At 37.7% G+C, this 21,028-nt stretch overlaps 1 protein-coding gene across 2 annotated transcripts in view; it reads right to left on the bottom strand.

The window, feature by feature from the left end:
* Window positions 1-4,380: 4,380 nt before the first annotated feature.
* TfIIA-S (Transcription-factor-IIA-S) overlaps window positions 4,381-21,028 on the bottom strand; it is a 62,380-nt gene continuing 45,732 nt past the window's right edge. Inside the window, exons 3-5 of one of the 2 annotated variants that reach the window (XM_067148866.2) lie at window positions 17,398-17,527; window positions 12,904-12,947; window positions 4,381-4,582 (exon numbers count right to left, since the gene is read on the bottom strand). In XM_067148866.2, the coding sequence (XP_067004967.1) occupies window positions 12,913-12,947; window positions 17,398-17,527 (165 nt within the window). In that variant the 3' untranslated portion in view covers window positions 4,381-4,582; window positions 12,904-12,912. Of the gene's footprint in view, window positions 4,583-12,903; window positions 12,948-17,383; window positions 17,528-21,028 lie in introns of those variants that run through there. The other variant, XM_067148867.2, reaches the window with a different exon arrangement.

The following is a 21,028-nucleotide window of genomic DNA, read 5'->3' as shown; positions in this document are numbered from 1 at the left end:
GAAAAAGCTTTACCAGAAATCGAAAAGAATATTTCAATTGAACAAATGCCAAAAGTAGATTTATGTGCTTCCAGTACAAGAAAGCAATTAGTCCCTTGACCATAATCTAACATGTGTATGTTCAGTCTTCAGCCCTAAGGCTGGTTGGATCCTCAACAGCTCTGCCATCAGCTGTCATAGATGGCCTAGGCATCACTGAAGAGGCGTACTAGGGAAATGAGGAGTGAGGTAGTTTCCCGTTGCTTTCCTCACCGAGCCAGAAGTTGCTATTACATATCAGTCTGCCAAGCCCACTGAAATGCATGCACCAACCGACCCTATGAGCAACATGTTCACACCATTCATAGCAGGGACTGGCTGCACATGGAATGGCATTACTAGCATCGCTCATACCTCAGTCACTTTCATATTGTCAAAGTCAAGGATAAGACAGAGACAGATCAATGAAAGTAACAAAATTGCTCTAGCCTATACCAGAAGACATGGTGCACTGTAAACACTAGGTCCTGCGGGGTTGGATTTAACACAACAAAAAGATATTAAAGGAATCCTATCAGCGAAACAAAAACGACAAGAATATCTCAACATGTTCAGTCATAAAGCTAGGAAAAGGAAAGAATTAACACTCAATTTTTCCAGAGTGGATTACAATAATTAAGTTCATCATAATACTTGAAAGAAAAAAAGCAGGGTATACTCCAAATTTACATCACCAAGTAATTTAACCCTCAAAGTGACACGTAAAAACCTCTTAAGCGACTGTAACGTCTTAGTACAATTTTTTTTAATTAATAAAAAATACAAAATGAGAGTAACATATATCATATTACATATCTTTTTGTACAGTATAAACTAGAGAATGTGATTATGTAATAATATTGGGTACACACCTTGATTCCATTTTATTGGGGGTGGTGAATTACAATTTTTCACTTTTGAAAAAAACAATGTTTCAAATTTCACTGTACGTAGCTTCAACACTGTAAAACTGAAACAAAAGGTAAATGTATAAAATGTTCACCATTTTGTTAGCAACAAAAGACTTAAGAGTACACATTTATCGTAAAACTAAAGAACAGAATGTTATGTACAAAAAACCAAAACTATGTACATCTCCTCTTCGGGCATAATTCTTTACTTCAAGTCACTTGCAACAGTTTTTCTTTTCTTCCCCTTTACTATGGGCCTGTAGAAGTGTTTCAACTTATGGTAGCAAGTAGGATGAATGCCGCAATTACACTCAGGGCACCAGAATTTGCTTCGCTTTCTTTCTATCACCCTCGCTTTCTGATGAGTCACCACTCAAAGAAACTGCTTCTGGTATTTCGTCACCTGGCAAATCACTGTCATCACTGAAAACATAATTTTCATAATCTTCTTCTAACATATCCTGAATATCGTCAGAACAACATGGATCGCACATTTTAATTTATTGAAACACTAACCAATCAAGTAGAACAACAATAGAACACTGCCATGCGGTGTGGCACTTCGAGTGACTGGTGCTAAGATTTGTTTTAGACAGTACATAAGCAAAAAAACCTATTCGATAATTCAGCTAGATGAATCAAAATAGCCAATGAACTGAACTATCAATCAGTGCAAAGTTCGACGATATTCATTAAATGGTTGCCCAGCAACACAGCTCTAAAAAAATGAGTCGTTAATAATGACTTTATCATTTCACAAAGGCATAAATGAGTCATTATTAACGACTCATATCACTTGGAGGGTTAAGTTCAAGGTTGCACATTAGTGGGGCAATTCTTTGTTTACCCAAATACAGTTTGAGGCCCAGGATGGGTTGTAGAGGGAAAATAATTTCACCTTAAGGTTTGAGTTTGAATACATTCACAGGAAGATTTTTGCAAAAAATATCTTGCAAGCAGATAGTTCCTTTGGCAATAACTGAAATTTACAGTTTGTTTCAATGCCAAGATGAGTTTTAGAAAGGAGAAAGATAACTGCCATACTACTACTTCCTTACTTTCGCAAGTGATGCTAAATGATTTCTCTTTGAAAGGTAAACCATCTTCAGGGTTATGTGATATGTGATAATCACATTTACAAAAAATTAACAAGCGATTCCTTAATTGACCCAAAAGAAAGCAATGATGAACTCAAAGTTTTGGTGGAACCTCAGCTCAATATATAGTGGTTGAGGTGGGTTGGAAATGTGGGGAACACACATGCATACAAGGAATTTGAGAAGGTTGTAGAACAGAAGTCAGTGACGTCAGTGGGAACCAAAGTTCATAGGCAGAGCATTCAGTCAGTGGCTGACATCATGTGAGTGCGGAGTAGTGCAGACATGGAGCAAAGTGGTGAGTAGCAGGTTCTATGCAGCAGGGTAAGTAGGATCTCCACAGTAGTTTGGCCTATGCCTACGACTTGATGTTAAAGGCAGACTGTGCTGAAAGCCTGCAATCTAATATCCTGGAACTTGAAAATAGGTGCAGTATGATATGAAAATTAGCATTTTCAACACTAAAATGATGTCACTAGGGAAGATTATTATTATTTCCTAGAATAAAATGATACCACTGCAGAATAAACCTAAGAGAACTGAATGCCAGAGTGGGAATAAAAAATTGGAACAGGTGGATCATTTCAAGTATTTAGGATCTATACTCTCCTAGGATGTTGGTATAGTAAGAGTGAATCAAGGTGCAGCAAAGCTGAAGTCATGAGCTCGCAGTTCCGATCAACAGTATTTTGTAAGAAAGATGTCACTTCCCATATGAAACTATCTACACACCAGTCTATTTTCAGACCAACTTTGCTTTATGGGAGTGAAAGCTGGATTGACTCAGGATATATTTCCATAAGTTAGAAGCAACAGACATGAAAGTAGCAAGAATGATTGCTTGTAGAAACAGGTGGGAACAATGGCAGGAGGGTAATTGGACCTAGGAGATGAAGGCCAAGTTAGGAATGAACTCAATGGATGAAGTGGTATGCATAAACCGGGGTCTTGTGAAGCAAATGGAGGAGAATAGGTTATCTAGGAGAATAATGGACTCGGTCATGTAGGGTAAGAGAAGTAGAGGGAGGCCAAGACCAAGTCTCAGTTTCTAACGATTTAAAGATAAGAGGTATTGAACTAAACAAGGCATAGAACTAGTTACAAATAGAGGATTGCTGAGGCGTTTAGTAAATTTACAGAGGCTTGCAAACTGAAGATGTATGTACAATGTACATATGAGTAGCACCAGTGTATTATAAATAAACAGTGTATATTTTAAATATCATGAGTTTTCAACTAAAGATGCTAAAATTGACATTACATATTGTAGTTAAGAAACATTTAAAACTGAAGCAAGAATGATGTTATGAATGTTAAAATGTTCTTATTAAGAAAAGAGTTTATGCTCTTATAAGGTCATGGTTTAAAATCTTCAGTGTACACTGTTATTCGCTTGTCATGATGTCCTCGTAATGTTATCATTAGTTGAAAGTCTACTAACTGGACTAGGCGGTGCACAAAACCATGCATGTAAACACATTGTTCAACTGGGCAAAGAAGGCAATCATACCACAGACATGGTAATCCTTATTGGCAGCAAACCATATCATGTAATATCAATTATTAATCAGATACCCAACATCAAGAGGACATCACAAGCGGATAATGGTGCACACTGAAGATTTTAAACCACGACCTTGTAAGAGCATAAACTTTTTCTTAATAAGAATATTTTAACATTTTAAATGTTTTTAACTACAATATGTACCGGTAATGTAAATTTTAGCAATCTACTGAAGATGAACCAATTAGGATAGAAACATGTATAGATGTGACGAATGTGAAATTTAAGTTTTTAAAATTCACATTAACCATAAGGTATTGAATAAGGATACTGTTCAACAATAAATCGTTGCTATATTAAGAATATTAATTTAGCTGTCAATACGGAAACATGAAATCTATATTTTGTGGTCATAAACTACTGTATGTGTTCCCAAGATAACAATTTAGAAAATCGATCATCCAAATTACAGAATTCAATTCCTTGATGATATTTTGCATGCATAGCATAAAATTATTGCTGGCCCCACGGTCTAGGGGTGTTACCCCTGCCTGCCTCTCACCCAGAGGCCCCACATTCTATTCCTGACCAGAGGAAGGATTTTTACCCGAATCTATGGGGATGGTTCGAGGGACACTCAACCTACGTGATTATTACAACTGATGAGTTACTGCTGGTGAGATAGCGGCCCTGGTCTAGAAAGACGAGAGGATATGTCGGACTGACCATGCATCACCTAGTAACATAGAGGCCTTCGGGCTGAGTAGCAGTCACCAGGTAGGCAAATGACCATAAGGGCTGTTATACTATTGGGTTTGTTTATCATAAAATTATAAAAGAAAAGAATGCAGAATATTATATTATATATAATTAGCCATTACATTTACACTTCAATATCAATGAACTTACATAACACACACACACACACAAAGTTGACTAAATGTATCTCACAACAGAAATGACAGGCAGACAAAGCAGTCTTTTAAGAAATAATCACTCTCCACAGCAAAAATTCTTCCCATCTTCATAAACACAGCCATTGCAGAAAACACCTGAAAAACAATACAGCAATTAGAAAGAGCATTATAAATAATTTAAATGAAGTCACAATTAATAAATTAATTTATAGAGAGATCATTTACAGTGAACATGAGGTAATAAAACAATACCTATTTCCCTCCTCAAAATTTCTATCCTTAATTTCAGACATTATATCACAATCACAAGGATTTCAGCAATATTTTTGGTTATAGTCACAATATCTTATTTCATTTTATTTTTATTTTTACAATTTGTTTTACATCACAATGACACAGATCTTAAGGTGACGATGGGATGGGAAAGGCCTAGGAGTGTGAAGGAAGCAGTCGTGGCCTTAATTAAAGATACAGCCGCATCATTTGCCTGGTGCGAAAATGGGACACCACGGAAAACCATCTTCAGGCCTCTGACAGTGGGGTTCGAACCTACTATCTCCCAGATGCAAGCGCACAGCTGTGCGCCCCTAACCGCATGGCCAACTCACCCAGTGTACCTTATTTCAACAAAGACATCCAACAGGTAACATCTGTAACCAAGAACTACTAATGAAAAAGCCAGGTTGCAATTATAGAGGGCAACATCCTACCTTCCCCCTGGATGATAAGATTTTCTGAAACTCTACCTCCTGCCCATGCCAAAGAATGGATGATCTGGAAGTCCTTGAATAGACTGAGATCTGGAGTTGGCGTAGGCTACTTGGAGCCACCGGCAATGTCAATGCACTATGAGAGATTTTGTCTCTTTACCAAAAATTGATGCCTGCTTGGCTATCAGATGTTATAGATGTTGATTCCCATAGGGAATCTGAAACAGTTGTCCCGAATGGAAAATTTATAATGTCCGATAACGGACTATTTATATAGGTAACTTTTAACTACTGTAATCTAATATTCAATATTGACTACTGCTCTTGGGTTTCCATATTGAGGTTATGTTCCCTTCATAAACTATCTGTGATAAATGTTTCAAAAGTATTGCTCAGTACCTAATTAGTGCTCATCTGAAAAATTATTTAATAATATACATTCCATGCAATAAAATCATCTGCGTTAGGCTTGGCAAGTCAGTAGTTTGAGTACTAATTTATTGCTTTCAAGATAAAGAACAACCTCAGATCAGAAGTTAAACCAAATGTAGATCCTTTGGTAAAGTCTGAAGCTCATCCTGGAAACGTGAGAAAGAACTCAAAATGTGAAGAACGTACAAGGACTGGACTTGAGCTGGGCTAGAATGGATTACGAGTGGGAAATGTGAATGTCATAAAACTGACTGTGGAAAGATTGAAGAGATAGTGGATATGATGGAGAGAAGAAAAATAGGTACACTTGGACTAAGTACAACAAAATAGAAAGAGGTAAATTTACAAAAGTTGGGGGGGAAGGTTAAAAATTGCAGTGGCATGGACACAAGAACGAGGCAAAATGGTATGGGTCTGGTTCTGCACATGGACATTGATGCCATTACAGATGTCACCTGAATCAGCAATAGAATTATTGAAGCCAGAGTAAATGATGGGAAAACTAGCTTCACAATTGTACAACCGCATGCTAACAAGGACGTAGTGATGAGAGAATTCTTCCATGAGCAGGAAGATCAAATCCAGGAAAACTTCATGGTAATGGAGGATTTGAATGCTCATGTTGGAGACGACAGATCAGGCTATGAAGAGGTGATGAGCACTTTTGGGTAAGGAGGAAGAAATACTGAGGGAGTACATCTATTAGACTTCTGTGTAAGAAACAACCTTTCCATAAAGAACACTTTCTTCAGGAAAAGGAACAGCCACAAGATCACCAGATATGGCTCAGATGAAAGAAGCAAATCAGTTATTGATTATATGATAATTGACAGACACATTGGAGGAAGGGTAAGACACACAAAAGTCATACCATTTGCATCCTTGGACAGTGACCATAGACTCCTTATAACTGACTTGAAAGACAAAGTTACCATTACAATCTGCTCAAGAAGAATGTGCTTAAGATTAAAGAATAGAAATTAACCCACGAACACCTAGCGTTGCATATGTGCAATGGCATGCCATTGCTTGTTTTGTACAATGTATGAAGTTGTTTTCCATTAAGAGAATGAAAATTGCGTGCATATTCGCTAAAGGGAAGTGTTGTGCTCTGTTTCTGGCCTGTTAATCAATAGTCACTGCTTGACTGTTGACGAGGCTGTATGTTTGAAGTTCGAATGTGTTCCAGCTATCAAAATGGCGTTCCATAAGAGGTAAGATTCCGCATATAATTTTATGATTTAGAAATAATAAACCTTTTTTAGGAAATCCAGGAAGTAAATTCATCAGAGTTTGAATGTAGCATGAGTCCTTTTACAATTAATAACTTGTGAGACATACATATTTCTGGTGTTGCAAATTCGCAATGCTAGATGGATCCGTTGTCAAATCCCTTGTGTGTGTATCAATTCGGTATTGAATGGTATGTTAATGACATAACAACCCTTCGTTGCTGCGCATCCAATTTAAACTCATATACCAGTTTTGTGATATGTATTCTTCTTCTTCTTGGTGGTGGTAGGAAATTTTATCTCTTATATGAATAGAGCTGTTTATTCGATTCACATTTATTTCAGTGGCTTGACATTAGTAGAAATTATCGGGAAGTGGAACAATGCTACATCTAGTCCTATGGCATGGAGATGAGGAGAGAAGGGCACCCATCACTTTCACGCGAAGGTCGCGCATATGAAAGTCTGCGGTACGATGGGCGAGACTACTTTGTGATGCATATCCCAGACAATGCTGTGGAGTAGTCTGTACAGCATGTGCAAAGTGCTTCATTCCGTTCCACACAAAGGGCATACGCATCTTTGAATGGTTTCTCGCTTTAATTACAGTAAAATGCTGAATGACATGACTGCTTCCTAACCAATCCTACTTCCAACTGGTTTCTCTTTCACACACACATACACAGTAGACATTATAACTATATGTAAGTTATCATTCAGACTTTATATACCCTAAGTATTCATGACATAGTGCGCAATAAAGGTTTTGTATCTTGTACGGCAATGATGATAAATTGTACTTTTTGGAAGTATAAATCAGCTCATACAATTGTAGAGAAAAATTCTACAGAACGTTAATAAAATATACTTAGTGGCAATTTTGCTGCTAACACATAACAGGTATTGCCTATTGTGGATTAGATATAACTAAAATCACCACTGAAAACATTTTGATATATCACATATCTTTCTATCCACTCCATAATGGTTTCTGTTTATTTGTGGTATACTGAGTACAATATCAGGCTAACTGCAACTGCACAGTTCTGTTCCAAGACCTTCCGTTTCACTACCATGTAACTGTCTACACAAAATTATCGTTCTTTCATATTACCGGTATTTGTTTTCTTCAATAAAATGTGTTCAATTGTTAGCTTTAAAAATAAATTCTTCCTCCACCTACCTGGAAAAAAGTTCAAAGAAAAGCAGCATGATTTGTAGTTTGACAACGTGGTCATGAGACAATGTGCAATTTATTCACCTGTGATATTATGAGTTCTCATTTGAAAATAAGTAAGTTATCGCATGTTGGCAGTATTGCTGGGAAATACCGGCACCGTGCACATTTGTTTTCTAGAATGGCTTTCAAAGCCTTGCAGCCACGGGTTACATTGGTATCAGAATGCACAGGCAAACGGCAACAAAATGAGTCACTGAGAATCCAATTCACAAAAAAAGTTAATATTTGTTCTTATCACTGGTAAACATCAAGATGAATGTACATAAGTATGAAGGATGAGTTGTCCACCTAATCAATACTTTATTTTACAAAGTGTATAGAATATTTACATTAAAAGACAGTACCGGTTTCGACCTGTAAATAGGTCATCATCAGCTGTTGATGAACCTGCTTAATAGCGATTGTATAGCTGATAGATTATAGTAAGATGAATGTAATTAGTCACCATGGGCCACATTCTTATGGTCGGCTATAACACGTAATTGAACATTCCGGTATTGGGAAATTTACCAGTCAATACACCCGTGCTTGCAACCCTTGTAATTTACTACAAGTGGGCCTTTCCACGTCCTGGGGGTATGTCAATTTTTCCCCTTTCGTGTTTATTAGATACTCTCGTGGAAGTATCAACTGCTCTGGAATGTACAGATACATGTGTTTGTTTTTGAGTAACATTATTACTCTACTGTAGACATCTATGCATGAGAATTTAAGTTTTATTTTGTTTTCGGAGTGTTTGTAGAAATATTTTGTTTTTTAATACAATAATACTGAATAGTTACTGTAGCGACAGTAATTTACACAGCAACACATTTACGTGTGAAGCATTTATTTGTGATCATGGGTAATTACAGAAACTATTCTGCAGGCTTTAAGCTAAACATAATTATCTTTGCTGAACAGCATGGAAACAGAGCTGAGAAAAGAAAATTTTCAGTGAGTGGTGAAAATTAAAAGACAGGCTAAAAAACACAAACTATTCTAGACGTGCATTCGTCAGCTGGAGCGGCATCTTCGGCTGACGTCATGTCATCACGGATTATCAACATGGCGAGATCACGGTTCTCAAAAGTAACTTTCCCACAGGAGATGGGAGGAAGTCACAGTTGGAGAAGAAACAATCTTAGGATTTAAAAGGAAGTTACAAAGATGAACAAATGAACACAGAAACATGGGGGCATACACATTTTGTTAGTATGGCTCTGCCCAATCTAGCACAAAAGACTACCATATTTCACATCACAATCGTTGCCACACCGTAATGGTTGCATCCTTTATTTTCAATATAAAAATTTGATTTTAAAATTTCGTCGCATAATCATCGCATATTCAAATTTTGTTCCCCAAGCCGCTTAAAAGGTAAGCAGAATTGCAATGCAAATTGCATATGAAAGCACAATTTAAATATGTATATGGCTTATGGGGAGTTTAGCTACACAGTCACAGTTGCGAGATGTAAGTACAACTTTCGCCGAATACATCAGCATCAACAATGCGGAAAGTGGAGTCATGACACATACGTGTCGTCATCGGCTGCGAATGTGTTGGTCCGTATTGAAATGTACGTATTTTCATGTTGATTAGAGCTTGTGGTGTAACGTCCCTTTGTCTGTAATGATGCAAATCAGTTAAAGAAAAGGTTAGTTAAAGAAAAAAACAACGTTATGTGTATGTTCATTTATACCTTCGACTTTCGCTCCTTGAAGCTAAAATATGACTACAGACAGTCGAATACCCTTCTTTGCTTCTACAACGTACTTAAAGAAGACTGTTGACTTATCTTAACATACAAAATTAACATCTTTAACAACTTCAACAGTTTAGCAGCTTTACTTTTTCCTACTTCTTTATAAAGATTGAGCTGTTCATGTTCCAAATTATTTTTCTTACACCCTCAACAAGTATTAGGTGCATTAAACCAGATTCCATTCTGCACTCCAAGGAATATAACCTTGTAGAACTTGTGACATGCAGCTTGTTACCACAGTTTTAACCAAGGACATGTTTATGTTAAACACCTGTATCAATATCCTCATTTTACGATTTGTAAGAGCAATCAGGATCCTAATTATTCACCTTACAGGTTTGAGATTAAGGCTGAAGATGCCCTTATAATGGGCAAAACATGCCTCTGTAATTAATACAATTAGATTTAATTCTTAATTACTAGATCTCTCTTTGTATTGAATACCGTATTTCACGGCATAATCGTCGCCACCGCGTAATCGTCGCATCCTTTATTTTCAATACAAAAATCGGACTTTAAACCTTTAATTACATAAGCGTCGCACGTCCAAATTTTGTTCACTAATCTGGTTAAAAGGTAAATGGAACTGCAACGTAAGTTGCACATGAATGCGCAATTTAAATACGTGTATGGTTTATGGGCAATTTGGCAACACAGTCACGTTTGCGACATGTTGCACAACGTATAAATAAATAATACCGGTATATGTACGACGCATGGCTTACCGGTAGACTATCGGCAGTTTGACAACGTGGTCGCGAGACAGTGTACTATTTATTAACCACCTACATGTTATGAGTTCCCATTTGAAATACGTAAGGCTGTAAGTTATCGCTTATCGGCAACGTCGCCAGGAAATACCGGCTAGGTAGGTTGAATGGACCTCGAACCAGCCCTCAGGTACAGGTAAAATTCCCTGACCCGGCCGTGAATTGAACCCGAGGCCTCCGTGTAAGAGGCAAGCACGCTACCCCTACACCATGGGGCCGGCTCCTGTGTTATTGCGCACGAAGTGAAATCCAAGACGATAACGCAGATTTCCACGGAATTATTCAGCTCAATTATTTACGATGTCTCAGTTGTCATCGCTAGACTCTTATCTTACTACTACGTCATAAGTGTCCGGGCATGGGATGAAAACTTTTATCCAAGCAGTCAAGATAATTATTATCCAATGCTATTAAAGTTTTATTTTATAAACTCGTCAGTAATGTAATGTAAAATCATCAATAACTGGGAAGAAATATTAACCTAATTACCGTATGTTTAAAAGAAATTGAAAAAAAATGAATGTTTGTTACTGACGTCTCGGAATACAGTCAGCTATACAGTAGATCTACACCGCGCTAGCTAGAGCTCCGGTTTGCGAGCTTTCCGCAAGCGCAGTAGTGTGTCGCAACCAACGAGCTAAACTGATAAATTGTTGCATGCTTCCTTGCTTTCTAACAGTATTGGCTGCTCTGGAATGGACAGATCACAGATGCATTTATTTGTTTCAGATTTACGTGATTACTGTAGACATGTGTGCGTGAGAATTTAAGTTTTTAATTTGTGTTTTGGGTGTTTGCAGAAATAATTTGTTTTAATAGTGAACAATTACGGAAAGTCATTTATATCGCAAAACATTAACGTGTGAAGCATTTATAAGCGATTATGGGTAAATATAGAAACTATTCTGTGGGCTTCAAGCTAAGCGTAATTGCCTTCGCTGAACAGCACGGGAACAGAGCTGCAGAAAGAAAATTTTCTGTGAGTGAAAAGTTGGTGCGTGACTGGTGGAAAGTAAAAAACAAGCTAAAAAGCACAAACCCTTCTAGACGCGCGTTTAGAGGTCCTAAAACAGGGAAGTTTCCTATAATTGATGAAGAAGTGTTTAGGTTCGTCAGTGAAATACGTAACAATGGCTGCAGTGTATCATATGAAATGTTACAAATTAAGGGACAGGAGTGAGCGCGCAAACACAACATACCGGTAACTCAGTTTGAGGCGACTCGTGTGTGGATTAAGGGGTTCATGCGACGACACAATCTGTCAGTGCGAAGGAGAACAACACTAAGCTAAAAGTTGCCTGCTGATTACACGGACAAGATTGTAAATTTTCACCGATTTGTCATACGTTTGCGCAAGGAAACTTCGTACTTGCTTTCTCAAATCGGTAATGCCGATCAGACTCCAATCTTTTTTGATATGCCTCGCAACAGCACTATTGCGCTAAAAGGATCACGGAGTGTATTAATGAAAACCAGCGGTAGTGAGAAGTTGCGATGCACGGCAATGCTAGCCATTACAGCTGACGGGAGAAAGTTGCCGCCTTACATCATTTTCAAGAGGAAAATGATGCCTAAGAATATACAGTTTCCCCGTGGAATTCATGTACGAGTGCAACCAAAGGGTTGGATGGACGTAGAACTCATGCTGGATTGGGTTAAAACTGTGGGGAATAGAAGACCTGGTGCACTACTAAAACAACCAGCTCTGCTTGTTTTAGATAGTTTCCGAGGTCACCTCGTGAACGAAGTGAAGCAAATTCTCACTACAAATAAGACACGGCAGATAGTCATTCCTGGTGGCCTAACATCTGCTTTGCAGCCACTAGACGTATGTGTTAATAAACCCTTTAAAGATCGCTTACGTCCATTTTACGAGTGGATGATGAGCGGCGACCAGCAATTGACGCCCGCCGGAAATATCAGGCGTCCACCCTTGGACTTGTTATGCTCGTGGGATCTTATACCACCTGAACTAGTCTCCAAGAGCTTCAAAAGGACTGGGATTTCGAATGCACTAGACGGTTCCGAAGATGATGCAGTGTGGCAGGGAGACGAAGAATCTGATACTGGTATTAACAGAGGCGAGGACGGCACATCAGATAGCGAAACCTGCGATAGCGACACCGAAGATTTGGAATAAATTGTGTACCGGTAAGTCCGCATTTCACAACAAAGCGATAATTTTTTGCAAGTGTAATATTTTAACTTTAATACTCAAATTAATGACAAATTAACTTAATACGTTCATTTTTATTTTCAGGTTGGAAAAACGTTCGCCGAATTGTTGCGAAAAATTCAAAACAGATAAAAAAAGTTAATACTTACAGGAAAGAATCACCGCCTAGAGGGGGCTGTTTCTTCACTTACATCTGAAACATATGAACAGTTAATTAGTAATCACTAGAGACTTGATTTTAAAAGGAAAATTTTTCATCAAAAAAAGAAAAGAAAAAAAAAAAAGGGTGGGGGGTGTCATAAGCAAGAAACATATGTAAATACTGTATTGCAGAAAATGCCTGGTTTTCAGGGATATGTGCATAGATATGGTCTGGTAATGAGTGTTAAATCTGTGGATAGCTGAACTGTTACATCACTGCTGTCAACCAGTGTACAGGAAAATTAGATCTAATTTTCAGTATTCTTTCTCATATTAGTTATCAGTTCCTCTCAAAAGAACTAGAAAAACTGGGAAATGCCTTTTGGTCTTAGTTTCAATGACGGTGAAATCCTGACATTCACTTCCCCGTCGTAGAGAGGGGGGAATGGTTGTATATATATTATATACAGGCGGCTAACAAATGCAGGGCCCGACTATCTCCCGGTATAAGGAGACTACCTTCTACCAAATGCCAACGGACTCCTAGGAGGGCGAATGAGAGGGTAGAAGGAAGGGCACTCTCTTGCCCTTGGAGTGAGAAACTGCTCCTAAAGACGGAAGAGCCACTAGATGGCCAACGGCATAGGATGGAGAAGGGAACGGGAAACCACTCCATTAAAGACCTGAATGGATATACCAAGCATCGGCTAGTTGAGAACCTTGGGGAGTGCACCCATGTCGAGTAAGTGTACCTGCTGAAACTCAAGAAATATTTAGCTGATGGACCACCTACTATACATTATAACCAGCAAACCCTATTCTCATAGAAGGGGTGAGGGCGAGTACCTGGCGCCTTAAAACTGGGACTACTCGGCTAAGGTATGGCAACCCTGACAGAAAAGTCTCTGGCCTTCCAGGATGGGGGTTGCACATAGGGTTAATGGCTCTATTGCATACCAAAAACAGGTTGTTACGAATATCTCACATTTGCCTCGGATGAATAAGAATGGATATCAAAATATGACGACCCTGCAAAGGAAATTGGCTTTACAAATAAGAACTTGGAATGTACGAACCCTGCATAAACCTGGATTCTTCAAAATCCTCAGTCAACAGCTGGAGAAGTATAGAGTGGGAATTGCTGCAATTCAAGAGACTAGATAACAGGTAATGGTATACAGGACATGGAGAAGTATACACTATTTTAGAGTGGTAAAGAAACTGGACCCCACGAATTTGGTACTGCATTTTGTGTCCAAAATGCACTAGTATCGTCAGTGCTGTCATTTGAACATATGAATGAAAGACTATGCTATTTGCGGTACATTCTAAATGGTTTAACATAACACTGGTGAACTGCCATGCCCCCACAAATGACAAGGATAATCACATTAAAGACTCCTTTTATGAGGATTTGTTAGAACTGTGGAATAAATTACCCAAACATGATGTCAAAATGATTTGGGGTGATTTCAATGCAATAGTTGGAAAGGAAGAAATTTTTGCACCAACAATAGGAAGGGAAAGTCTGGATGATGAAAACAATAATAATGCCATTAGACTAATCAATTTCGCTACATCCACAAACAAGAATGTGCGGAGAACCACTTTCCCACATAAACAAATACCTAAGGAAATATGGTATTCATGTGACTGTAAGACTGCCAATTAGAGAGATCATGTACTAATTGATAAAAGATATAGAAGCTCCATAACTAATATCAGAGCTTACAGAGGAGCTGAGATAGGATCTGATCACAATATAATAATTGCTTCTGTTAAAATTAAATTGAAAACCTCTTGTAAGTCACAGACTGAGGAAAGATGCAAAGTTGACACTGAGAAACTGAAGCAGGAAGATGAAAGATTAAAGTATAATGTGGAAACTGCAAACAGATTTGATATTCTGGGAGAAGATCCTACGGAAGACACTGATGAAACAAATGACAAAGTTTGTGAACAAATGTGGAATAACGCGGAACAAATCATGACAACAGTAGCAATGAAAGTGATACCAAAAGGTGTTAGTAAGAAAAAGAAATGGTTCAATGAGGCATGTCAAGATGCAGTTAATGAAGTGGCAATATGGTGTAATAAGTGGCTGCAGTCTAATAAGAATGAAGATGTTGAGGAACTATACAGAGAAAAACAGAATGTAGTAAATTAATTCGTAGAAAGAAAAAAGTCTACCTGAGGCAACAAATAGAATCAATCCAAGATGACTACAGAAACAGGAACATCTACAAGATGTATGGAACTGTCAACACGATCAAAAAATGATTTCAACCACGATCGAGTATCATGAGAGATAAGTCTGGAAATTTAATTGCTGATCAGGACAAATTATTAAATTGCTGTAAGCAATACTTCGATTCCTTGCTGAATTGTGATGATCCAGAAACCTGCATTGGTAAACCATCTAGTTCCCCATCAGAAGAGCAAATACCAGAGCCATCATATCAAGAGGTATTACAAAGTATTATACATTTAAAAAACAATAAAGCTTCAGGTAGTGACAACATTCCTGCTGAGCTTATTAAATACAGTGGAGAAAGATTACATAAATACATATATATATATATACATATATATAAGATCATTCTAAGGATATGGCACGATGAAGTTATTCCAAAAGAATGGCTGGAATCACTTATTGTCCCAATTCATAAAGGAAGGGATAAGGAAGAACTTCAAAATCATCGTGGCATATCTCTTGTAAACACAGCCTACAAAAATTCTGTCTTTTATTCCTTTACAGCATTTAAAACCATTAACTGAAAATGTTATTGGGAACTATCAGAACGGTTTTCATAGTAACAAATCCTCTACAGACAACATGTTTGCGATTAAGACTATTAATGATAAGGTGTGGGAACACAAGGAGTCGGTTCATTATATCTTGATAGATTTCTTCAAGGCATATGATTCAATCCATAGAGAAGGGCTGTGGAACATCATGATGGAGTATAGCTTTCCCATAAAATTAACATGTGCAAACTGTATATGGATGGTAATGTTAGCTGTGTTTTGCTCACGGGCAGAAGATGTTCCTTTCAGAATAAAACTGGTCTGAGACAATGGGAGCACTATCTCCTCTTCTATTCAACATTGCACTGGAGAAGATTATCAGGAAATTAGCTCTTGTACCTGCTGGCATCATACTGGGGAGACAACATAAAGTCCTTGCATATGCAGATGATATTGTTCTTATTGGCTGCAATGAATTAGAAATTAGGCAGTTATTTGTGGAACTAGAGAAATGGCAGTAAAAATTGGCTTATGGGTAAATTATAAAAAGACATTACATGGTTGTACAGAGACTGAAGGCATTTGACTCTATGAGCCCTATATTAGGCTCCAAGTTTTTAACAAGGAATGCAAAAATGATTATCTACAATACAATCATACGACCAGTACTCTGTATGGTTCCGAGACATGGAGTATTACCAAGAAAGAGCAGCAGCAGTTGTAATAAGTCTTTGAGAATAAAGTTCATAGAGAAATATGTGGCCCATGGTTCAATCCTATCTCTCAAAGCTGGCAGAAAAGATCTAATTAAGAGATTTACACCCTCTCTCAACAACACACTATAATGGGTGTCATAGAATCCAACAGACTGCACTGGGCTGGACATGTACTGAGGAAGCAGGATAACAGAGCACCAGTAGATCGATCCATACAAGGAATCTCTTAATGAGAAAAGACCTTCAGGAAGACCCCGAAGCACCTTGAAGAAGGAGATCAACAAGGTATGCCGGACCCTCCAAATTGACAACTGGGAGGAGCAGGCTCAAGATCAAAAAGGATGGAAGAGGATTGTGAGATTGGCACGGGAATTTCACGTCCCTCAGAAGCCTACGGAGTGAGTGAGTATTAGTTATCATCTACAAAACTCAGATAAGAAATAACAAAAACAATATATGAATGAAGAGTTTAGAAGATCTTCAAGCACTGAAAATTTATCTGATTTGTCTGCTAAAATGAGACTATTTTGATACAAATATCATAAAGTTTCCTTACTACATGATGATAATAATGATAATAATAATAATAATAATAATAATAATAATAATAATAATAATAATAATAATAATAATGCCAGGCTGAGTGGCTCAGACGGTTGAGGTGCCGGCCTTCTGACCCCAACTTGGCAGGTTTGATTCTGGCTCAGTCTGGTGGTATTTGAAGGTGCTCAAATGCGTCAGCCTCATGCCAGTAGATTTATTGGCACATAAATGAACTCCTGCGGGACAAAATTCTGGCAGCTCGGCATTTCCAAAAACCATCAAAAGTAGTTAGTGGGATGTAAAAACAATAACATAATAACAATAAATTATCTTGCACATTAATCTGCATCATAATAAAGAAACAAGACCATTAGTTGAGAGAACCCTTCATCAGCTTAGTATATATTACCTAATCCTTTTAGAATGACTTGAAAGCAATTTTCAGTATGCAAATTTTCTTTCACAGTAGCAGTATGAAATGCTAGAAATACTCACTCTTTCCATCACAGGCAACAATCTTCACTTTGTCAACTTTAGCAACTTCATGAACTTCTCTGAATTCAACATCATTTAACATGAACGTCCAAACATTATCACAAAACCGATATGTGTTCAGTTTTCCAGCCTGAAAAAAAGAGAAGACCAACCCAAGTTATACAGACAAGCAGGAGAAAAATTAACACAAGCTATACAAAGATTTCCTACTAAAAGTGTTTTCTACTTATTGACAAAATACCTGCAATCAACAGTGAGTTGAAAGAATTTCATCACATCAGAGAAAATAGTTTTCAATTATTTACTTCACTATTATCTTCAATTAAAGTCCAGCATAATTCTACTCATCGGACATTTCAGCTTGTACGACTGCCTAATGGCACAGTGAGCTACATAATTCCTTGTTCCCAGTCAAAGAATTGAGTCACTAGGCAACAGAAGAGTACACAGCCACATACAGCTCTATGACTACTAACTTTATTTTTAAACCAATCTGAATACAGTTCAATAACAAAACTCAATAGAGAGCGATGCGTGAAATAATTTAAAACATAAGAATACTGTAATATTTAAATAAATTAATGAGTAATGTTACATTTAATCAATATATATATTCCCTGCCATGAAAGTGTATACACTAGGGGTACAACCTTACTCCTTCTTCCCTGTTAATATGTATATATATTTATGTACATTTTCGTGACCGAAGCAAATACTGGATCATTAAGCTATTCATCAAGTTCAGTCGGCGTTTGAAAGCACAGTGCCTGACGTTGAATATGTCGCGCTGATCTTCGGGAGGTGGCAATTTACTTCAATTGAGCTACTTGTCTTCGGCTTCTGCACGATTTTGCATCTTCACATTTGTTGGATTGTGTTGTGACTTTGCGCCTGATAGTGTATGCAAGCTGGCTCATTTAACTGTTTTCCGCTTCTCGTAAACATTATGAGACAATGCCGAACTTTGCGTGTGCTCTGCTGCTGTTCAGAAGATTGTGCCTTGCTTCTTTTAAGTGACTTACCTTCTACTTCTTCTGAATTTTACAGTGCCTATCCCCGTTGTTTTATTTTGCCTCTTCATCTGTTTTTGTGGGGATTTGATCTTTAATTTCTTTCTTATGTATGCATTGTTTTTTGCGTTTTATTCGGCTGATGATAACCCGGATTGGGGTCGAAATCGATACCGCTTCCACTTATAATTAAATAGGAATGTAACACTACATTTCGTATTTATTTGTATTGAATAGGTTGAACTACCTTACTTATTATTTCAATTTCATTACGCTACTCTTTTGTCGGAAATCACCCAGAACAAATCGAGCTGTTTTTCTTTGGATTTTTTCCAGTTCTTGAATGAAGAAATCCTGGTGAGGGTCCCATACACTGGAACCATACTCTAGTTGTGGTCTTACCAGAGACTTATATGCCCTCTCTTTACATCCTTACTACAACCCCTAAACACCCTCATAACCATGTGCAGAGATCTGTAGCCTTTATTTACAATCCCATTTATGTGATTACCCCAATGAAGATCTTTCCTTATATTAACACCTAAGTACTTACAATGATCTCCAAAAGGAACTTTCACCCCATCAACGAAGTAATTAAAACTGAGAGGACTTTTCCTATTTGTGAAACTCACAACCTGACTTTTAACCCCATTTATCAACATACCATTGCCAGCTGTCCATCTCAAAACATTATCGAGGTCACGTTGCAGTTGCTCACAATCTTGTAACTTATTTATTACTCTATACAGAATAACATCATCCGCAAAAAGCCTTACCTCTGATTCCACTTGTTTACTCATATCATTTATATATATAAGAAAACATAAAGGTCCAATAATAATGACTTGAGGAATTCCCCTCTCAATTATTACAGGGTCAGAAAAAGCTTCGCCTACTCTAGATCTATTTTCTAGAAATATAGCAACCCATTCAGTTACTCTTTTGTATAGTCCAATTGCACTCATTTTTGCCAGTAGTCTCCCATGATCCACCCTATCAAATGCTTTAGACAGGTCAATTGCGGTACAGTCCATTTGACCTCCGGAATCCAAGATATCTGCTATATCTTGCTGGAATCCTACAAGTTTATTCAGTGGAATAACCTTTCCTAAAACCAAACTGCCTTCTATCGAACCAGTTATTAATTTCACAAATATGTCTAAAATAATCAGAAATAATGCTGTCCCAAAGCTTACATGCAATGCATGTCAAACTTACTGGCCTGTAATTTTCAGCTTTATGTCTATCACCCTTTCCTCTATACACTACTATTAACATACCTCCAGGTAAGAGCCCCACTGCACTCCACTGTTACCGTGAATCCTAATCTGGTAGAGAAAAGTACGACGACTATTTCTCTACATATGGATGCAACCTTCTTTACTAACAGCATCCCTAACCTTATTTACACTTCTTCGTCGTCTTGAATTCTTTACAATTGCTGGCTGGACAGAAAGCGTTACATGTCCACCAACTGAAGCTGCATACTCGGGTGACAAGTTCCAAACAAACACTTTCTTTTACAGAAAGTCCACTGCAAAGCCGGTAAGTCATTGAGATTAGACCATGTTCACTCCGTAACAGATACTCCCAACAATAGCAGATCGTATAGCAAACTGCGCAAATACGTCGCTCCCGCAGACCAGTACAAATGAGAAACACACAGTATCAGCATCAGAGTCAGAAACACAATGAGAATCGGAATCAGAGTCAGAATCAGAATCAGAATCAGATTTTCGAAAAAAATTGTAGGGTGCGACCATTATACGATGAATATTTAATACCAGTATTTGTATTACTCAAAAAATGTATTTATAACTAAATTGTATTTGATACAAATTTAAGATGCACATAATACTCGCGTTTATACATCAAAATAAAGTAGTCTAAAACAAAGTTCATAATTTTTGGTATAAAAAGTGCGACGATTATGCCGTGAAATACGGTAGGTGGTAATTAAAACACTTGTAACATTCTTTGTCTTTGTGTTACGGGTATCGAGAATAAACTAGTCCCATCACAGGGTAACCTAATAGTTATAGAAATCATAGTTCTCTTTCTACATACCTACATTCAAGAGTGACTCGCCGCACACGCGTACCCACTTATATGTGCTTGCTACACGTGGTAATCGCGTCCTGAAAAGTTTAGTGGTAGCAACGCTCACACCGGCACTTCTTCCCGCGTCACTCTGTCAACACAAACCTCGCTCAAAACAAAGCCCTCGCATTGGCTATCGAGTATATGATGTGACATAGACCGTCCACTCATGTATGTCCACATTGATTCACTCCAATTCTTCAACCGATACAACCTGCCGTACCCCGTGTTTTCAAGCCACTTGTTGCAACACATCCAACTGACTTCAACCGTCCTTCCCGATATAGTCGCAGTTTTCCCAGTTGCACAATCCTTACGGCTAGGCCATATTTACAGACTCTTACCCAAACGGAAATTTATACAAAATATAATGATGAACATATGCAATATTCCCTAACTATACATTCTTCTTATAATATTACGTTTTTACATGGTAAATAAACAAAATTACATGATTTTAACCTAACAAACTATATACGAAAATTTTCTAACCTAAAAACTCGGGGATCGTACATACGTAC

The sequence above is a fragment of the Anabrus simplex genome, chromosome 1 (genome assembly GCF_040414725.1).
Source record: "Anabrus simplex isolate iqAnaSimp1 chromosome 1, ASM4041472v1, whole genome shotgun sequence".
Lineage (NCBI taxonomy): Eukaryota > Metazoa > Arthropoda > Insecta > Orthoptera > Tettigoniidae > Anabrus > Anabrus simplex.
Note: the sequence above shows the minus strand (reverse complement) of the source record. Positions and strands in the feature narration are given on the sequence as shown.